General features: G+C 29.3%; 1 protein-coding gene across 1 annotated transcript; it reads left to right on the plus strand.

Moving 5' to 3' along the window:
• LOC132942769 (dynein axonemal heavy chain 12-like) lies at positions 1-23,538 on the plus strand. Its single transcript, XM_061011408.1, has 49 exons — positions 1-35; positions 116-296; positions 445-617; positions 1,683-1,842; positions 2,329-2,506; positions 2,583-2,748; positions 2,835-2,939; positions 3,148-3,553; positions 3,609-3,728; positions 4,613-4,746; positions 4,812-4,977; positions 6,515-6,669; positions 7,103-7,213; positions 7,309-7,573; positions 7,662-7,837; positions 7,916-8,144; positions 8,266-8,472; positions 8,532-8,701; positions 8,761-9,040; positions 9,111-9,350; positions 9,411-9,576; positions 9,636-9,859; positions 9,919-10,217; positions 10,314-10,500; positions 10,560-10,789; positions 10,850-11,236; positions 11,302-11,839; positions 11,897-12,102; positions 12,158-12,308; positions 12,375-12,553; positions 12,623-12,977; positions 13,055-13,368; positions 13,432-13,838; positions 13,980-14,140; positions 14,206-14,653; positions 14,717-14,852; positions 14,913-15,310; positions 15,479-15,671; positions 15,747-15,903; positions 16,025-16,230; positions 16,832-16,972; positions 17,045-17,196; positions 17,285-17,658; positions 17,722-17,901; positions 19,809-20,087; positions 20,151-20,387; positions 20,455-20,952; positions 21,530-21,759; positions 23,189-23,538. Exons 1-49 carry the CDS (start codon positions 1-3, stop codon positions 23,445-23,447), a joined length of 11,349 nt encoding a protein of 3,782 aa, XP_060867391.1. The 3' UTR covers positions 23,448-23,538.
• Positions 23,539-23,763: the final 225 nt, after the last annotated feature.

Consider the following 23,763-nt stretch of genomic DNA (forward strand, 5'->3'; position numbering starts at 1 on the left):
ATGAGTGAACTTAGAAAAATGATTCAACATTTTATGTAAATTTAAAATAATAATAATTTTTGGATACTTTAAAAATATCATTAATCCACCTTTTATTATTGTCTACTGCGCTTAGGTGTGAACGTGCCGAAAGACAAATAAATAATTTATCGAAGGCTAAGAAATCCGAACCACCTGATCACCAAGACGAAAATATTGATATGCCTCAGATTTATTATCATAAGTATTTATTAAGATGCGCCGAGGCTGTAGAACCCGTTCCTATGCAAAAATCGTGGATAGAGAATATACTTAAAGTACCTAACCTACTCACATAATATCGTTATATACAATATTTATTTTCCTATCAGCTAACCGTTTTACACTATAATTACCAACCTATATAATAATATATCTAAACATATTACTTACATATTTGTACCTAGAAATTAATCGCTTTGTTAGAAATCAGGGTCAGACCGTTGGAAAAATAACAAAATATTGGGATTTTTGATTGAGGAAATTAAAGCTCATTACATTATCAATGGTAAACAGTTTTACGTAGATAGTACTATACTACCGGTTCTGAACTTAAAATATGAACCTGAAAGCCCGCAATCGAAACCACTAACTAGACCGTGAGTTATTAATTATTATTTTTTTCAATTCAACTTTGAATGGTATTTAAAGCTATTTGGGCTAACCTATATATTTTAAATTCTGCAGTATAGGAGGAAAAACTAAAAATTATCCATTATTTTTAAAAATTAAAAAGCTCTTAGTAAAACGTTTATATGTATATCATCCAACATTAATCAAGATCCAATATTTTAAAAGGCAGCGAGTTCCAACGACAATGATTGATGTAGAATCGTATAGGTATGTTAAGTATTTACATAATACAGCAATGAATAATATGGGTAACAATTTTGGATCACTACGATGGAATAAATTGTTGGTTTTTTTTAGATTTAACGAATATTTTCAAGACCTTAGCGATGTAATGACAACTTTAAAAAAAAACTTCCAAGCACAATGCACAGATCTGTATAATAATTGGTATGAAAAAATTTTAAAAATTTTAGATGAGAAAACAGCAACAGTTGGCATTGCATTGAAGGGAATTCCGGAGTTTCTTAAATGCATAACATACACAATTAGTTTAACAGTACGTTATAATTAAATACCTACTTTAATAATTATAAATTTAGTGCATACGTTGCTGCTCCTCACATATTAAAACAAAAAAATATTTATATATTATTACCGAACATCTGAAGTAGGTAGGTTAAAACTGATGAAAAAAAAGTATTTTAAATTAGGTAGGTACTTACCTGCCATGCAATTGTATTTTTTGTGGAAGTATATGAGTATTTAAATTTTATATTTTAAGGAATTATTCCTAAATTGTTGTAGGACAGTGTGTTCTGTTTTTGAACGAAAAAAAGAACAAAGTGTGTTACAATTTATAAAATAATTAAAATTAAGTTTTACATTGGAATTTTTTTTTTTAACAATCTTTATTTTTATTAATTTAACTTAATAATATAGCGTATATTGGTAATTGTAAGCTTTACTATACCTACTTATAATATTTATAGAAACAATTATGATGATTTTAAGAATGATTATACGTTGAACAGATAAATATTTTGATGATTGATGTTAAGTTATTATTTGTATTATTATTTTTTACAGATTGAACGAATAATTTTAAAATCGTTGGATTGTATAGTACAATTATTTGGAGATTTAGCAACGACGCCTAAAATAAATATTAAGTTACATTTTGTGGGTTCAAAATGTATCAGTACGCCGTCTGTGGAAGAAATTATTGATCAATACTGCTCCGTTTTGAATTTAGTGTGTATTTTAAATTATATTATTATACATTTTACAAGTTTAAAATGTTTTTGTGGAAAACATATTTTTATAATAATGCATCCTGCGTTTCATATTATATACCTTATTAAAATTACATTTGAACAAAAAATTTATCGTTTCTTAAAGATCTAGCAATTTTTTTTAAATTTAAAAATTATTTAAATAGGTAGCTGTGTTCAGAATTGAGTTTTGAATTTAGTAATAATCAGTATAGTTACCACTTTATCTTATTATAGTTATAAACATATAACTTATGACTCATTCAAACAGTAGTCTATAAACAATTAATAAAATTAAACTAATTCTGCTCACATAATTATATACTAAGAATATTATATACCTATCTATTATCTACTAAAAACATAAATAGAAATCGAACTTTTTTAACCATAACAATATCTAGGATTTTAATATAAATAAATCGCTGATATTTTATATATTTGTATGGCTTTATTTCATACATAGATAAACACTGCATTCAGTGAATTACCATCTTTGGAAACGTTCTACGATTCAAATCCAAAATCTTCTCAATTTATTTCTATAAATCGTGATAGTCAATACTTATCAGAAGCAAGAGCCACTTTGGAGGAGAAGCTACATTTGATGTATAAGAATTTGGTGTCATATTTAGAAAAGTTGGGTAGGATTTTGTTGTCTAAGTAAACGATATTATACCTAGTGATTTAATTTATTTTCATGTGGACTTTTTATTGCAGAAAGTGATTTCAGTGAAATCGTAAACGAAGAACAACCGGAAAATTTTTCCCTATATTTACGGGGGAATCACACGTATGACGAACTGATAGAAACGTTAGATTTTTTTCAGTCTTTTAAGAATAGGTCTAAAGAATTAGGAGAATATTTTGAGTTTGAACTAGTAAAGTAAGTAATATACTTACTCAATACAATGGGTGCTTGAATTTTTATTGTTAAAATAATAATAAACTACCTATTACGTATTCTTATAGTATTGATCAGAGTGACATCAAAAATTACCTATACGATTTAGCCAAAAATTATATGGATCAGATTGTCGAGCACGCCGTTATTAATAATTTAATTGATCATAAAAGGTATATTATACATGATAATAATTTTTTTTATTATAAATAATATTATCTATATAATAATTTATATTAGTTAAACCAAATAGGTTCTATTAGATATTAGGTAGGTACTTGCTTTTTGCACTAAAGATTATTCTTCATTAATTGGGATATAATTATTATTTAATTGCTGCTACTGTGTTTTATGGTTTGTAAAATGTTCGTAATTGCTTAGCGTGAATGATAAATTCAACGAAATGGTTGCACGTGCTTTTACCAAACCGAAAAATTCGAAAGAGTTTTTGGATCTTGGTGATTATATGTTGTATGCTACTACCACATTTATGCAAGAGATGATTGAAACAGTGAAGTATTTATCTGCTGTCGCATGTGACTTATCGCTGTATACTGTGCTACCTAAAGAATTGTGGGAAGCACACGCGTCTTCTGTAGCGTGGATACAAAAATCATCACACATTTTCATCAGATATTCTACTATTTACGAAGCAGGAAAATCTAAAGGAGAAGAAAATATGGGAAAAACAATTAGTAAATTGAATTATGATTTAGATACTTTTGAACCTAGTCTTACGTTCTTGGATCGTATCGATGACATCAACAAACTCTATGAATATAAACTAGTAATACAAAAAGTGTCTATTTCATACAACTGTATTAATTATAAATTTTTTGCAGTTCATGAATGCATTAGTTAGAAAAATAGATAAATTCGATGCGACTGTTGCTTGGATTAACGGAGAAAAACAGTTGTTTAACAAAGAAATTACTCCATTCCAAGAACTCACCGATATTAAAGTACATAACTATGTTAAGAGGACGTCACACCCGCATGTGTTGTCTTCGTCTTACAAATGTACTACATAGCAAAAACTGTTTTGCGTGGGACAAATTTTATCTATCTGTGTTTGTAGTAGTGGCTACGAAATTGCTGAACGTATTATAGGCTAGAAAATGATCTATGCAACAGCGTGCCTATATTTTTGATAACATAAATACAATAAAAGTTATTTGCTTCTAAACATTTGATTTTTTTGTTTTTTTTCATTTGCTTATAAAAAATTATGGAATAATGCTATTAAAAAAAAATCACGTTGTTGCACAGGTAAAATTCTTCTTCACGTGTTGTGAACATTTGATAGTTTTACAACAAATATGGTGCGAGAAAAGTTGTCCCGCGCAAAACAGTTTTTGCTATATTGTACATTTGTAAAATGGAGACAAGATAATATGCGGGTGTAACGTCCTCTTAAGAAATGTATATATATTTTTAAATTTGATACCGATAATATAAATCTCAAAATTTTAATGAGTTTTGAAAACAAGTATTATTTTTAAATCTATTCTGTAACTACTCAAAAATATGTTTAACATCTACTTTTTAATAATTGTTAATTTAAACCCTACAAATTATGACACCGAAAAAATAACACTACATTAAAATTAAACGCATCTTACTTTATGAACACATTTTGGTAAATCTAGTTTAGAAATGGGTACCGATAGTTCGTTCGCACATATTTTTATTTTATTATCCGATATCGAAAATATAATATAACATCATCTTAAGCGTTTTCAATACCGGGATACTAAATTAACGAGGAGTGTATCTGAGATATAAAATAGTATAAAATAAGGACGAATGGATTATACGTGTTTTCTAAATAGTTACATTTTAAAAGGATTTCACGAAGCCATTCATCGATCTCATTGATTTTTCCTATCGTTGGTCGTTGAAAATGAATGCATGGATGAACGGTGACTTCGATACACTTATAATATATGATGTAGAATTGCAGTTCGATGAATTTTACAAGTAAGTATAAAGAAAACATTTGAATTATAATACAATTTATAACTAAATCTGTCATATAAATTTAGAGAAGCGTTAAGAATACAAAAATTATTAAGAAATAAATGTAAAGAAATGATAACATTAAATGAAGGTAAAATATATGAAGGTATAATGGATACTCCGAACATGAACCTCTGGCCAGCACCTTTAAAGATTATACAACAAATAGTTGATAGCATGAAGCAGTTCAGGGTTCGTATATTTATGATTCTGAGTGTAACGATGAATGTATTGATTTTACAATGATGTGTGTGTGTTTTTTTTTGTGTCTATCATCACGGTTTGGGGCAATAAAACTGCTTCGATTTTCTTCAACAGTACCTTGTTCGATGGGAAAATGAATCTAGTTGGTGCATTCGGGAGATCAAATTTTAAAATTCCTAATAGTTTTCAAAAGCGCCAGGAAAAACAACATAAAAATTAAGGAAAAACGGGAATTTTTACGCAAAATCGGTTTTCCACAAAATCGATTTTGGTTTTTAGTGGAACTCTAAAACAAATGAACGTATATACATGCAATTTTCACTGGTCGTTTATATTTGCATTTTTTATACACGATAAAGTTTACAAAATATTTTGATTTATTTTGAACTGTTTAGGAACATTTTCAGTTTCCAATTTTATTAGTATTTTTTTCTATGGATGTCAATAAAACTTTATTTGTTGGGTAAAAAAGCTTAAAAATGTATTACAAGATTCCTACTTTATTGTTACTATGATATTTGAAAAATATTAAAAATCCTTAGTCACAGTTTTTATTTATACAAAATATGGAAAAATCACGAAAATTAGCAAATTATTTTTAAGAATTCATAACAATTTTTCTTTTTAAATCTAAGATTTTAAAATGTAATATAAGATTTCTTATAAGATTATCTACTTTTATCAAAAAAAAATTGTCTATAAGAAAGTCAAATTAAATTTTTATATTTTTATTGAAATTCAAATTTTTACAACGTTAGATATTCACTCGATTTCTCATGTAGCGATTTTCTTATTTTATTGTCATTAAAAAACAAATGACTGTAGATACTTGAAAATTTCACTGAATATTTATATTGACAATTTAAATACACCATACAATTTTGAAAATAATTTGACTCTTTTTGAGCTGTTTACAGACATTGTCAATTTTCAATTTTCTTAGTTTTTTTTTCTATAAATATCAATAAAATGTTATTTGTTGGGTAAAAAAGCGTGAAAATTGAATGCAAAGCTCCTGATATATTGTTACAATAGCAATTGAAAAATATTAAAAATACATACGCACAATTTTTTTGATAAGCATTTAAAGTTCGAATTTTGACAAAATTTTTCGAATTTCAAATTTAATAATTATTTTGTAGTTAAAAATTTATAAAATGTTCATTTTTTATTGCTAAGGATTGAAAATTTAAAACATGGGTCCACGTAAATAGGTAAATATATAAATTACTTTATTCACAATAATATCATCAAATATACTTAGTAATACCATAGGCTGACTGACCATTTTCGCTTTGAATCGTTTTTCTTATACAGTGATATTATATCATTGCATTCAAATTTAACACCACCATTACAGTGACCCACTTGTAATCTACTGTACAGAAGATCGACATTCATTTACCCACCTTTTTAAAAATATGAATTTAAAGAATAAAAGGGGAGTTGTAAATAGATCACAAAATTATACAATTTTTAATTCAATAAAATTGGGTATTTATCAAAAAAAGTGTACTGATTTTAGCAATGTATCCCAACCATTGGAATATTGTGTAACCCACATTTGGCTGATAGGCATTGGCAAGACATGTCTGAATTAACGGGATATGACTTTACACCTAATGCTGGAACTACACTAACAAAAATTTTAGATTTAAAATTAGGACCATTACTAGCTCAGTAAGTATAACTTTTGATTTTGAGAATATTATATAAAAATCTGAACTAATAAAGTAGGTATAATGTTATTTCAATGTAATTTGGGTGAAAACATAAGTATTTGTTTTTACTTATATTAGTGAATTAGTTACTTTATATTTATATACGTATTTACGGTATTACATAACGCACACATCTGTTTACCTACGACTACTTGTCTAAATTATTATACTTAGGTAAAAATGTTTATGGATAAAACAATAACCGTTGAAAAATGTATAGAATATATTCAATTTGTATGTAATAGTCAATAGATAAATAAATAAATGTACCTACCTATATAATATAGAATTTGTAGTAACTATAAGATGCTATATTTGAGAGATGTAAATTAAAAATGATGTTTTAAGTATAGATAAATAAACCATCAATATTTTTAAATATATTTTTACAGGTTTGATATTATTAGTGTGGGTGCTACAAAAGAAGAACAGTTACGAAAAACTTTGATAAAAATGAAAGAAGATTGGAAACATATTACATTATCTACCAGCCCTTACTATAAGTATGATTTATTTTGACATAAAATGTATTATTACACTAAACAATTTAAATAATTATAAAATTGGCTTATTCGTAATTTTTAATTTTATTTTTAAGGGATACAAATTTAAATATATTGTCTGGATTGGATGATATACAAATGGTACTTGATGACCACCTTATAAAGACTATATCAATACGTGGTTCAGCGTTTGTAAAGCCAATAAGAAATGAAGTAAACGAGTGGTTTGAATTGGTTAACCGTATGAATATGACACTGGAAGAGTGGGCAAAAGTACAGATACAGTGGCTTTACCTTTTGCCAATATTTAGTTCTAAAGACATAGTTGCTCAAATGCCCGAAGAAGGATCTTTGTTTAATGTAAGGCCCGTGGGACACAGTGATTGAATCGCAGTGTTAAGAATCTCAACAACGCTTAATGAACATTTATTTTATATATTTTATTAAGGAAATCAATGTGGTTATTAAAGGATTGTTGGGTATGGTTAATTCAGATCCGTTAGCCACTAAGTGTATAGGACAAGAAGGTGTATTAGAATCATTAAAGAACTGTAATGATATGATGGAAACTATAAATGCAGGAGTAAATAACTATTTGGAGAAAAAACGTTTATACTTTCCAAGGTGAAATTAATTTTATAAATTAGAGTATAATATAGAATTCGAATGTAGTGGATATAATTTATTAAAACCCAATTATAGGTTTTTCTTTCTTTCAAATGACGAAATGTTAGAAATTTTATCGGAAACTAAAAATCCCAAAAAAGTTCAGCCTCATTTAAAAAAATGTTTTGAAGGAATCGCTAAACTGGAGTTTAATAAAAATTTAGATATTTTAAAACTTTCAAGTAGCGAAGGTGAAGAAATTGAACTTAATCAATTTATTTCGACTGTGGAAGCAAGAGGAAGTGTAGAAAAGTGGTTGATTCAGGTAATTCTTTAAGAAAAATAAAATATAAGTTTAATAATAATAATTAATAATAATAATAATAATTATTATTATTTGAGTTCATAAGTCTAATGAAATATTTTCTGTTGTTATTTCTATTTAGGTAGAAGAACAAATGATTATATCAGTTAAACAATGTATTGAAAATGCTTATAATGAATATCCGACTATAAAACGAACTCTGTGGGTACAAAAATGGCCAGGTCAATGTGTTTTGTGTGTCACTCAAATGTATTGGACTGCAGAAGTTCACGACGTATTTAATGCACACGAAGTTGGAAAAATGCAAAATTATCATTTATTTTTAACTGTAATACTGATTTTAACTTGTAATTAACTATTTATATACCTAATCAAAATTTTTTTTAGAACCAATTGAATAATATCGTTGATTTAGTACGTGGTAAACTAAGCAAGCAGACAAGAATATCCTTAAGTGCGTTAGTCACATTAGATGTTCATTGCAGAGATGTTGTTGATGATTTGGTAAATAATAACGTTTCTCACCATATGGACTTTAAATGGCTGAGCCAGTTAAGGTAACTTAAGATCAGTCTTAAATTTGTTTAAAAACTCTTGTAACTGGTTTTTTTTTTAGGTATTACTGGAAAGATGATGTATTGGTTTGTATTACCAACGCAACTGTATATTATGCATACGAATACCTAGGTAATACGCCTAGGCTTGTGATCACTCCTTTAACAGATAGATGTTATCGCACCTTAATCAGTGCTTATCATTTACACTTAAATGGTGCACCTGAGGGACCAGCTGGTACTGGGAAAACAGAAACAACGAAAGATTTAGCAAAAGCTTTGGCCGTGCAGTGTGTGGTGTTTAATTGCTCCGATAGTCTTGACTACTTGGCAATGGGAAAGGTATATGCATATTGAGTATAGGCACGGTTAAAGTTATTATTTTTTATTAATAATACATTTGGGTTTGAAGTTTTTTAAAGGGTTAGCTTCAACTGGAGCTTGGGCTTGTTTTGATGAATTTAACCGTATTGACATCGAAGTATTGTCAGTTATTGCTCAGCAGATATTAAGTATTATTCAAGCGGTGAGATCTAATGTTGAAACATTCATGTTTGAAGGCACTGAACTTACATTAAACCCAAAATGTTATGTGTGTATTACTATGAACCCGGGATACGCTGGGAGATCCGAACTTCCTGATAACTTGAAGGTTTAAATTTATAGAAATAGCAACAGCTGAATTAAATAACAATACTATTATGATTCATAGGTTCTTTTTAGGACTGTGGCTATGATGGTACCGGATTATGCAATGATTGGAGAAATATCGTTATATTCCTACGGATTTGTGAATGCACGAGAATTATCTGTCAAGATTGTAACAACTTATAAATTGTGCTCCGAGCAATTATCATCTCAATCGCATTATGACTATGGTTCAAATATTTTCTAGTCATAATTAATGTATAGATTATATTATATTATTTATTTTTAGGTATGCGAGCTGTTAAGACCGTTCTTATAGCAGCTGGTAATTTAAAAATGAAGTTTCCAAAAGATGACGAGTCAGAACTATTACTCAGATCTATTTTGGATGTGAATTCTGCAAAGTTTTTAAGTAAAGATGTTCCTTTATTTAATGGAATCATTTCTGATCTATTTCCTGGCGTTCAAATGCCAAATCCTAATTATAAAAATTTGATGAATGCTGCAAATATTGTAAGTATCTTTTTTAATTAGATGTTTAAATAAATATAATATCACATCGTTTGGTTTAGGTGTGTGCAAAGATGCAATTACAACCAAACGATAGTTTTATGGAAAAACTAATTCAAACATACGAAATGATGGTAGTTAGGCACGGATTTATGTTAGTGGGCAATCCATTTGGTGGAAAGACATCATTGCTTCATTTACTTGCAGAAACGTTGAGTTTACAGAATCAACTTGGTCAAGGTGAAGAAAAGGTCGAATATGAAACAGTCAATCCCAAAGCATTGACTATGGGTCAGCTTTATGGATGTTTTGATGACGTTTCACGTGAATGGTCCGACGGTATTGTAGCTAACACATTTAGGTATAATTTTATTTATTTAAGAAACATAGATCATTTAAGTATACTTAATATTATAAAGTTGTTTAAATGTTATATTTTATTCGATTTAATATATAGAGCGTTTTCGATGGCAGAGACTTTAGATAGAAAATGGTTGATTTTCGATGGTCCGGTTGATGCGGTTTGGATAGAAAATATGAATACAGTATTAGATGATAATAAAAAGTTGTGTCTAGTTTCTGGTGAAGTAATAAGTATGCCAGATTGTATGTCTATGATATTTGAAGTAATGGACCTTAATCAGGTATGGATATATGACTTAAGTGTTTATAAATCTACGTACAATAAAATAATATATTTTAGGCATCTCCCGCCACTGTATCTCGGTGTGGTATGATTTATTTGGATCCTGCAACTTTAGGTTGGAGACCATTAGTAGAAATGTGGTTAAAAACTTGTCCAGAACTATGGTATTTAGATCAAAATGGCATAGATATTATGTGCTTATTTGATTGGATAACTAATCCATGTCTATATTTTGTGCGTCGCAATTGTGTTCAATTAACTAATGCTGGAGAGACAAACACTGTTTTGTTAGTTGAATTATAAATTTATAACCTTTATTATTATTAATTTTATTTGATATTTTACAGGAATGTCGTAAATATACTGGAGATGCAGTTAAAAAATTCTAACGTTGATGATCCAGAATTAAATGAAAACTTCACACTTTATTTACAAGGAGCCTTTGTATATGCTTCTATTTGGGGTTTTGGTGGAACGCTAGATTCAAATTCAAGACCAGTATTTGATCTTTATTTTAAACAATTGTGGAAGGGAGAAATAACTGGTTTGGAACCACCAGAAACTCTAAGTCCTTTGGAAATTTTGATACCCAGTGAAGGATTGTTATATGACTATGTGTACAATTTTACATCAAAAGGATCTTGGAAAAGCTTATCGGAAGTTGTAAAAAATAGTAAACTCCACGAAATGAATAACATTGAACAAACTCTAGTACACACACTTGACACTGCGAGGTAAATTCATGTATCTAAATAATATTCATAATTTATTTAATGTATTTATTTGTTTGTTTTCATAGATATTTGCATTTAGTCGAAATGTTTATTTTTCATCATAAACCATTATTACTCTTTGGTTCTACTGGTACTGGAAAGAGTTTCTACATAAAAAATTATATGATGAATCAATTGTCGTTAGATGAATATGTTCCATCTTTTGTTACGTTTACAATCCAGACGTCTGCTAATTTTACACAGGAAATGGTTTTATCGAAACTTATAAAGCGTAAACGTGGTGTATATGGACCGCCAAAAGGGAAGATTTGTGTGATATTTATCGATGATATGAATATGCCTATCAAAGAACAATATGGAGCTCAACCACCCATTGAATTATTAAGACAATATTTTGACCATGGACACTGGTATGATCTACAAGATACAAGCAAAGTTCACCTTAAGGATATACTCATGTTAACTGCTATTGGTCCAACTGGTGGAAGTAGACAAGATGTGTATGCAAGGTTTTTGCGTCATTTCGGGTTATTTGCTATAAACTCATTTGATGATACAAGTATTACAAAAATATACTCAACGTTACTTAATATTGGACTAAAAGTATATAATTTAATATCAAAATTTGATTTTTATTATTATACACAAATTAATTTTTAGAGGAACGGTTTTACATTAGAAGTGGTTCCTATTATTGATAATTTAATTCAATCAACAATTGATTTATACAAAGCAGCTATTACCAATTTGGCACCAACGCCAGCGAAATCACATTATTTATTTAATTTACGAGATATTTCAAAAGTAACAAATGGAATACTTATGTTTCGTAAAGAGAGCTTTACTCACCGGAAAGTGTTCATAAGGTGTGTATATTTAAAAAGTGACCGTTAAGAAAAAATCCTTACGTTTATATTATAGATTATGGGTACATGAAGTACTCAGAGTATTCTATGATCGCCTTATTGATGATAAAGATAGAGAATGTTTATTCAATGAAATTCGTAAGACAGTTAATACAAATTTTCAAGAAACATTCGATGTAGTGTTCAATGATTTATCAAGTTCAGTTGTACGCAACTACATATATATATACGTAGTATGCATGAATACAATAATATAGTTCTTTAATGTTTAGCCTATTCATTACCAAGACATGACAAATCTCTTATTTACAAGTGCTACAGATATTGATGCGGCTGAAAACAAAAAATATGAAGAACCACCAGAGTTATCAAATTTTGTAGAAATAGCGCAAATGGTGATGAATGAATATGACATGACACATAAGTCAAAACTAAACATAGTTTTGTTTAAGTAAATTAATTTAAATAATTTTTAAATATTATTATACAAAATATATTATATTGTTCATGTATTTTAAAGATATGCTCTCGAACATCTTTCGAGGATATGTAGAGTTGTATCAATTCCTGGTGGATGTGCATTGTTAGTGGGAGTAGGAGGCTCAGGCCGACAATCTCTCACTCGGTTAGCATCGGAAATGTATAATTTTAATACTTTTCAACCAGAGATAACTAAGAGTTATGGATTCAATGAGTGGAGAGATGATTTGAAATTCGTATTAATGGAATCTGGAGGAAAAAATCGTCCAACTGTATTTTTGTTTGCTGAAGGACAAGTCAAAGAAGAGTATTTTTTACAAGACATTGATTCTCTGTTAAATTCTGGTGAAGTGCCAAATATATTTACTTTAGATGAACAGCAAAGTATATTGGAGGTATTATCTTAATTTGTACATTAAAATACCATGTTATAAAAATCATTATAATTTGATCTTAATGTTGATAATTATAGATGGTTAGATTAGCTGCTCAAGGAGGAAATAGAAATTTAGATATATCTCCATTGGTCGTTTTTGATTATTTTATCAACCGCTGCAAACAAAATTTACATATATTTTTATGCTTTAGTCCAATTGGGTCGACATTTAGAAACCGCTTGAGGCTTTATCCATCTATGGTCAGTTGTTGTACAATTAATTGGTTTGAGGATTGGCCAGAAGATGCGCTAGTAATGGTAGCACATAAATACATGGAAAACGTAAACCTGTCTATGAAAATTAAAGAATCAGCGGTCACAGTTTGTCAGCGCTTTCACATTGATGCAAGGTAAGTGATAATAAATTATTTTACTCGAAAAATTGAAATAATAAAGTTCCTAAATAATTACAGACGATTATCTTTGGAATTTTATTCTATCACTCATCGTCGAACGTACATAACATCTGCGTCATATCTGGATTTAATTAAAGCGTATACGAATTGTACTAACCTTAAGCAAAAAGAAATTATGGAAGAAAAAATGCGTTACGTTGGTGGCCTTAAGGAATTAGAGTATGCTACTGTTCAAGTTAATCAAATGAAAGAAGATTTATTTATACTTCAGCCCAAGCTAGAAGTAGCCCAAAAAGATACTGAAAAAATGATGATTATGATATCACGCGAGACAGTTGAAGTTGAAAAAGCTACTGCTAAAGTACAGGTCGATGAAAAAGTAGCAAACGTTCAAGCTGAGGCAGCTAATGAACTAAAATCAGAATGTGAAACTGACTTAGCATTAGCTATACCAATTTTAGAAGGTAATTAAGTTAATTTAGAATACTCATCCAACGTTAACAAAACAAATAATTTTTGTTAATTAATTTTGTTATACTTTTACATTATAATTAAGTACAATGATTAAAATTAAATTAAATTGGTAACATAATATTCATTTTAAGATGCAATCGATGCTTTAAATACTCTTAAACCAGCTGATATTACGTTGGTAAAATCGATGAAGAATCCTCCTGTTATAGTAAAAACTGTAATGGCAGCAGTATGCGTGATGAAAGGAGTATTACCAGATAAAAGGCCAAATCCTAATAAACCTGGGCAATATGTAGTGTTTTAATTATATAAAAATGTACACGTGATCAATAATAAGAAAATGTGGATTTTTTTTAGATAATTGACTACTGGGGTCCAAGCCAACGCTTATTAGGCGATCTAAATTTTTTGCAGACACTAAAGGAATATGATAAAGATAATATATCTGTTAAAATTATGGATGTTATACGCAAGACATATCTCCCTGATCCCAGTTTCCAACCAGCAATCGTAGGTAAAGCTTCAAGTGCAGCGAAGGGTCTTTGCAAGTGGATTATTGCATTGGATATGTATGATAGAGTGATAAAAATTGTGGCACCAAAAAAAGAAAAATTAGAGATAGCTAATACAGAATTTAATGCAACCATGAAGATATTAGATGAAAAGAGAAATGAAGTAAGAGAGTTACAGAAAAGATTAGATGCCCTTAAAGAACGCTTGCACCAGACAGTGTTAAATAAAGAAAAATTACTAGCGGAAGTAGAGTTATGTAAAAGCAAATTACTTAAAGCCGAAAAACTCATCGGTTAGTGAACCTAACATTAATTTATACATAATTCAAAGATGAATTTATTTTAAAATTGTTCAGGAAGTCTTGGTGGTGAGAAACATCGTTGGGCCCAACGTGCTGAAGAGCTCCAGACCATCTATAATTGTATACCTGGGGATATTCTTATATCTTGTGGAATTATTGCGTATTTGGCTCCATTTACATCACATTTTAGGTATTCATTAAAATCATTAAATAGTCTATCCAATATCCATAGTCAACCTAAATTTTTCAGGTCATCGGTAATTAATAAATGGAAAGTATTATGTAATAGTTTAAAGATTCCAAGTTCAAAAAGTTACAGTTTAATTGAAGTTTTGGGTGTTCCAATAAAAATTCAAAACTGGACTATTAATGGTTTACCAATGGATTCATTTTCAATCGATAATGCAATAATTATGGACGGGTCTCAAAGATGGTCTTTATTGGTTGATCCTCAAGGCCAGGCACATAAATGGGTGAAGACGATGGAAAAATCTAATGATATAGTAATTGTGAAGCTAACAAATTCCAATTATATGAAAATGATTGAACTAGCTATTGAAGTTGGAAATCCAGTATTAATTGAGAACGTTCTGGAAGATTTAGATTCTCCTTTAGACCCAATATTATTAAAGCAGGTTTATAAACAAGGTAACTGCATTTAAATGAAAATTAATATTGGTAAAAACAAATTATAACTGTACTTTTAAAAATAATTATTAATCAATTAAGTTATTATCAAGGTAATTTATTGATATTCAATTAAATGTGAAAATGAAATGCTATTAGTTGAATGAATTTACATTTAAAATTTTATAGGGCCTATGACGTTTATGGTGATTGGCGATAACGTTATTGAGTATAATACGAAATTCCGATTGTATATTACATCAAAGTTGAGAAATCCGCACTATTCACCCGAAATATTTAACAAAGTTACCATTATAAATTTTGCATTGACCGTGGAAGGTTTAGAAGATCAGTTATTGGGGATTGTTGTGGCTAAAGAACGGTAAATAGCAATGCTCTCCGATAGATTATTTTGAAAGATTTTTTTCTTAAATAAATATTTTATTCTCAATCCTAGGCCAGATTTAGAGTCAAAACGACAACAGTTAATTGTCGAAGGTGCGGAAAATGCTAAAGCATTGTTGGATGTTGAAAATAATATTCTACAAATACTTTCAGCACCAGGAAACATTTTAGAAGACGAAGATGCGGTTGATGTTTTAGATAACTCAAAGGTTGTATTAATATAACACAACTATATAGGTCAATACTATATATAATATAGTATTACATTTTGTATTCATTATATTATATTATAGTTTATTATACTTATTAAATATCATAATTGTTTCTTAGATATTATCTACAGATATTATTCAGAAGCAAGTGGCTTCAGTAGAAACCGTCGCGGTTATTGATGAGTTCCGGTTGCAGTATAAACCAATCGCTAAACACTGCTCTATACTTTATTACTGCATTTCTGATTTGCCTAATATTGATCCAATGTATCAATATTCTTTAAATTGGTTTTTCAATATATTTGTTATAACAATTGAAACAGCGTGAGTATACGGTTAATCTATATATCGTTTTCATTCATAATATTTCTATTTTATATCAAGTGTAGGTAGGTACTTGGATAAATTGTAGTTGTATACTTGTATATACTATAATGTATCTATATTTTTTTTTTTTTGCTTATTATATTATATTAATTAATACCATGATTTAAAAACTACAAAGACTGTACGATATATCATATTATTTTACATAGGTCGTCTAGTTCCAAAAAGTTTTAATTTTTTCATTTGTATTGTAATTTTATTTAGTTTTTTTCTATAAATGTTTTTTTGGAAAAATAAGTGTGGAAATTAAATACAAGACTCCTAATATATTGTTACAATAGCAGTTGAAAATCCGCTTTTTTTTATTACATATAAACACATTTTTTTAAATCTATACTAATTAAAATTGTATTTTTGTATAGTGAATTATTTGTTATATAATATACTATGCTTAAATCAAATAAAATGTTTAAATATTATTAACGTGTTAACCAATGTCAATGTTTATACTATTATATAATATGTAACATAAAATATGTTCAGTAATAATTAATATTTTTGATGTTAAAATTCAATGGAAATGGAAATTTTTTTTTAGAAATAAATCCAGAATAATAAAAATACGGTTAGAAGCTCTGAAACAAACGTTTACATATAATTTATATGCCAACGTATGTCGGTCATTATTTGAAAAGGATAAGACGTTGTTTTCATTCATCATGTGTACTACAATAATGATGTGAGTGATAATTTTATATTATATTTTATAATATAATATATTATTATAGTCAGCGAATGGTCGTTATTTTAGAGCTGAAAACAAAATTGATAAACAAGAATTAATGTTCCTCATGACTGGTGGTGTAGGTCTAAAAAATGATGTTCCTAATCCTGGGCCTGATTGGTTATTAGGTAAAAGTTGGGATGAGATTTGTCGCCTGGATGATATAAGCACATTCAAAGGTATATAATTTACATATTTATATTGATAAATTGTTGTTTGTTTGGACAATTCAATATACAAAACGCACTCTATTATTACTTATTTCAGGTATAAAAAATGATTTTATAAGACAAGTGGAAGACTGGAAAAACTATTATGATTTAACTCATCATGAAAATGCGAAATTCCCTAACCCCTGGTACGATAAATTAAGTGATTTCCAACGTATTATTATCGTGCGCACAATTAGACCAGACAAAGTTATTCCTGTTATTACCAAACTTATAAAAATAGAACTTGGAGAAAAGTTCACTTATCCACCACCATTTGACATAAATAAATCCTACAGTGACTCAATTTGTCTGAGTCCTCTTATATTTATTCTATCACCTGGGATAGATCCTATGTCAAGTTTGTTGCTGTTTGCCGAAAAAATGGGACAGGCGGAAACTTTACAAAGTGTTTCGTTGGGTCAAGGACAAGTAAATAATCAATACATTTATTTAAATATATAAATATGACCATTAATTTATAATATTATGAAGGGTCCAATAGCTGAATCATTTATAAACGCCGCACGAAGTGAAGGCGGCTGGGTTTGTTTGCAAAATTGCCATTTGGCTACTTCATGGATGGAACAGTTAGAATTAATCTGTGATTCATTTGATGTATCTAACGTGCATAGTGAATTTAGATTATGGCTAACTAGCTATCCATCAGAAAAGGTATTATAATGATAAAAGTTTTTATTCTCGCTTATGTATATTATAGTGTCTTCTAATAACTCTAATCATTCATTATCTTAGCGTAATAGAATTATTTAATTTTTATCGTAATTTTTTAGTTCTTCAAGATAAAATGATACTTATTTTTATGCTAATTGTATTTTAATGTACTTAAGTTTCATTTGTGTGCAGTACCTATAATTTCTATATTTTAAACAGAAATACTACCCATTTTCACATTGAGTCTTTTTTTTTTTCGTATTTTTTTCATGGACTTGATTGATGGACTGATTAAATCAGCGTTCCATCTTCGAAAATTGCTGATTCATACCATTTTAAATATTAGTTATTATTTACATGCGTATGTGCATCTATAATTATTTTTTTTAATCAATGATTTTTGAGATGAGTGCGATAAGCATCATATATTTACCAATATATTTTAAAAAATACCCTAAAATAAAAAAAACTTTTTAAATAATTTCAGAATTATAGAACGTATAATCTATAGTATGGCCCCAAATTTATCATTGACTTTTAGCCTCATATTTTTTTTATTTTCTTTCTGATTTATTTAAATTTTAGTGACTTTTTAAGTTTAGCTTATTTTTTAATGTTATTTATGACCACAGGATGTCAACACAAAAATTGTGTATACATTTTTTTAATTAGCAGGACATCCATCTCACTAAGCTTAAAAATTAACAAATTATAAAAATTTATTTCAAACGGTAGTATGCATGCAAATAATATCTATCTAATTTGAATTTAGAAAGTAAATTTATTCATTAAAATTAAGGCCCCTGCAAATGTGTAATTTTTAAGGAGTTGTGTTTAGGTAATTATTTTGTTCCTGCGATTTCTGATCATCTTTGTGTGTGTAGTAAATGATCATTAGGGTGTTATACTCCCCTACCATTACCCGCGACCCGCACCAATTTACAATACATTGTTATTTCTTATCTGGTTTATGGTCGCACGCACGCACATGCAAAGGTCATTCAATGTCTAGATCAAAATATTCAGAACCAATTTATGGACGTGAAATAGCCTTCACACTGACAAAAATTTAGATACTTCTATACTCCGGCCCACGAGAGATCAGTACCGTCACGCGCATGCAGAATGACCGGCAGCGACAGTGCTGAGCTGTCGGTTGGTTGAATGGGAGCGATTGAGTGGGAGATGCGCGAAATCGGACACTTTTTGGTCGAATAGCGGTACTGATCTCTCGTGGGCCGGAGTATAGTGGTTCGATTTAAAAAATGTAAAGATATTTGTGTTGGTAAACAAGTTTACTTTGCATCGGTCGGAGCACTTTCTCAATTTTAGCAAATTCTTGACGAGAATAAATATTTTACATTTTATAAGTTTATAAATTTTTAGTATTGAAAATATTCAAAAATATCTAAAATATAAAAAATATGCTCCGACCGATGCAAAGTATACTTGTTGACCAATTAAAACATCTTTACATTTTTTAAATTGAACAACTAGAAGTACTTTAATTTTTGTCAGTCACTATAAGGTCGTTTTGATGAAAAATTAATAGGGTTTGCAGGGGCTTTAATAAAAAAAAATAAAGACAAATAATTTATGGTAAAATTTGTTGGTTGTCATTTAATATGAAAATAGTTGAGTTTTACTGTGCATACGTGGACCTGGTGGACACGTACTTAAGTTCATAGAATAAAATTCAATAGTATACATTTGAGTAGGATTCATTAGTATCTTGATAAAAATAAAAATAAAGATAAAAATCACGGTTAACAACTTTCCGCGGAGTTAAGTATTTTGAGTTATTGTGGACACTCATTACCTATATAAAATATACTATAAAATAACCATATAGGATGTCATACAGTACCTATGTTTATTGTTTATAACTAAGTTAAAAATTGCTTAAGTTCCCAGTTTCCGTACTACAAAATGGCGTTAAAATGACCAATGAGCCCCCAACAGGCTTACAGGCGAATATGCTCAGAAGTTATCAGTCATATCCCGTTAAAGATCAAAATTTCTTTGAAGGGTGTCCAGGCAAAACCGAAATATTTACAAAACTTTTGTACGGAATTACATTTTTCCATGCTGTCATACAGGAGAGAAAAAAATTTGGGCCTATCGGATGGAATATACCTTACGGGTTTAATGAATCCGATTTTCATATTTCTATACAACAACTTCAAGTAATATTATATATGAATAATGATTTGGATATAAGTGTAATGAACGAACTAATTTAATTGTAGATGTATATTAACGAGTATAACGAGATACCGTTCGAGGCCGTCACATACCTGACAGGGGAGTGCAATTATGGTGGTAGAGTGACTGATGATTGGGATAGGCGTACGTTGAATACGATTTTGAACATATTTTGCTGTCCACAAGTTGTTGAAAATCCTAATTATCTGTTTTGTGATATTAGTACGAAGTATGGGTTACCCTTTCGAAACGATTACCACGGTTTTATAGAACAAATTGAAGTATTAAAACATTTCAGTAAACATCAATTAACACAATATTACGATTACTGTTTGTTTTTGATTTCAGGAAATTCCAACTGTCACAAGTCCAGAAGTATTTGGATTGCATATGAATGCGGGAATTACGCGTGATTTACAGAGCACATCGCTACTTTTTGACTCTATGTTATTGGTAGTGGAGTCCAGTGGTAGTACTGAAGATTCCGATACGGCTGATAATCTGTTGATAGGAATCGCGTCCGATATACTTTCGAAGCTGCCAAAAAATTTTGACGTGGAAATTGCATCGACCAAATATCCCGTAATGTACAACGAGTCCATGAACACAGTTCTCGTCCAAGAAATGGAACGTTTCAATATACTGTTGTCAGTGATACGTAAGAGCTTACAAGACCTGATAAAAGCCATCAGAGGCGCCATTGTTATGACGCCAGAATTGGAAACAGTGGCCTTATCGTTATCCGTGGCTAAATACCCAGTATTCTGGTCAAAGTTTTCCTATCCTAGCCTAAAATCTCTAGGCGGATACATAACTAATTTTATAGAGCGTCTTAATTTCTTACAAGTAAGACTTAGGCATTTTAATTATGAGTATACTCGCTATACTTTATTCAAGATAAAAACTATACTCGGTGGCCGACTTATGTGCAGTGCCGTTATTAGACGACATACGTACAGATGGTTGACTCGGCGCGGGTGACAAACGGAAGTTACCTATGACTGCCATTCGATAAAAACTGCCCCCTCCCCGTGTATGGTTCTTAACTTGAATAGATTACTTATAGTTTCGTTGATTTTAACATTAACTTGGTTGGGTATGTAAAAAAATTACGTAATCACTAGGTTCTTATATAAATTAATATCGAAAAAATATCGAACTGGATACAGAAAACGGCTGTTGGGTGCTATAGTTCCGCTTCGCTAATATTTTTTGATTATTTTTACAAGTAGATATTACAATTCAAATGGATTTGTTTGTTATTATTTACTTTTATTATTATATACAATAGACATGTATTATAATTATTTGATAATTGAGTGGGTGCACAAGTGCCCACCAACTACATTTATATCCTGTTCGAGATTTCATATGGTTACTGTTTACACAATATTATCTACCTAATAACATTTTTTTTTTTTAGAATTGGTACGACAACGGTAAGCCCAATAATTTCTGGCTAAGTGGACTTTTTTTCACTCAAGCGTTTCTTACCGGAGCTATGCAAAATTTTGCACGTCGTTACACAGTACCTATAGATCAACTGTGTTTCGATTTTGAAGTGCAACATTCAGACCGAATTAATGCTGCTCCTGAAGATGGAGTGTATTGTTATGGTTTATTTATTGATGGTGCCCGTTGGGATAGAATTAAGTATGTTCTTATTGTATCCAGTGATGTAGTCGTAATTTTTTTACTGAGTATACGTTTTAATGTGCTTGATATGTAAACGTGGGGGGCTTCTCCCCCCCCCCCCCCCCAATCACTATATATACTACGCTATTACTAATGATATATTTATAATTACATACACTTTACTACTACCTTACCGCAATTGAGTCTCTATAGTTTACAATCATACTCCTAAAATATATGATTATACATTTAAATTGTTTATGATTACCTATGTTAATTTCTTAACCCCCCTATCCCCATTCCCCACTTCTTTTTAAGTCAAAAAACCTAAATATTTATTAATATTTATAGTCTTAAATGTATACTCGGTAGTATATAAATTAGGTATCACAACTTTGAATGATTAAAAATAAATGAAAACATCATTTTTTGTAGATCAATTGTTATATTTATGTAATTATTGTGTGACACAGTGTAGGTACATAAAATAATATTTTTTGACAAAATTATTTTCAGTAATGCATGTGACCGTGAATCTCGGCGTCGGCTATCGTTATAGATAAGCTTATAATTTTAGACGTATGATATATACGTTATATCTATATTATAATAAATATAGATCCATGCAATGAAGTTAAAAATAGATGTGTAAAATGTAAAAATAATAATAGTTCCTAATGAACATGATCACAAGGAAATATGTTTGGTATTATTGGTTATTCGTTAATACTATTTATATTATTGATTTATAGCTATGCAGTATACCCGTATACCTGCGTATCACAAATTATATTATAAGTATACGCATCAACCAAAAACTGGAGAAGTCGTTATACGCCGTATACCCGCGTATACGCCCCACTACACCACTGATTGTATCCTAATATATACTAATGTTATTATAATATTACCTAGTGTCCGAGACGCAGTTCATATTTACAATATTCGAAAAATCTAATCTTTTCGTCAACTTATACAGATACGGCATTAACTACGACGTAGTACCTACACCTACATAATATAATAAGGCGTATCTGAGTTAACCGAGTTTCATCACGTTTAATAATCTTTTAAATTATGATTGTTATTGTTTATCCTACGTAGTCGTAGTGTGCTAAACGGTATTTTGTTTATTACTTTCTTTAACATAGATAAATTATTTTATAAAATTTAGCTATTAACAAAAATATGATTTTTTTAAATCATCATTATTTAAGATAAATAACTTCATTATTTAAATCTAATATGGCAGTATTGTTAGGGGCCATGTTAGGACATTAAAACCTTCGAAGACAAACATGTTTTTTATGAAATGAATGTGGTTTTCTTTAGTGCTAGAACTGTTTGATAACTAATATTCAATAATCTATATTTTACTGTATTAATGGCAAACACAACTAATTTGATCAAAGTATTGCATTTTACTAAACATGTTTTCACATTACAGCATGGTACTGGAGGAATCGTTCCCAAAAGTGTTAACAGATGTGTTACCATTAGTATGGTTCATACCTATAAGAAAAAATGAATTAAAGAACAAAAATAGATATGTATGTCCTGTGTATAAGACATCAGAGAGAAAAGGAATATTGTCTACAACTGGTCATTCCACCAATTACGTTCTACCGATGTTTCTGGACACCAACAAAAAGCCCTCTCATTGGATATACCGCGGAGTTGCTCTACTTTGTCAATTGAACGACTAAAATAGTTCTGTTTCACTAAATGTGATGTTAACATTTTATTATTCCGTTATTTCATATTATGTTAAATTAATAATAAATAAATATAATAATAATAAACTACCTAATACCTACGTATTATTTACCTTTATACCACCATATAAATCATATTATACCTACCTATAATTTATAATTTAAAATAATATCATGTATCTACGGTTATTTTTTTTTTTTTTTGAGTTATACCAAACAATCAAAATCAATTTTGTCAAAAACTTGTGTATTGCCTAAAAATTTCAGTTTGTCCTCAATTATTTATTTTGTTTTCCTCGTCAATTTT

The sequence above is a fragment of the Metopolophium dirhodum genome, chromosome 4 (genome assembly GCF_019925205.1).
Source record: "Metopolophium dirhodum isolate CAU chromosome 4, ASM1992520v1, whole genome shotgun sequence".
Classification (NCBI taxonomy): Eukaryota; Metazoa; Arthropoda; class Insecta; order Hemiptera; family Aphididae; genus Metopolophium; species Metopolophium dirhodum.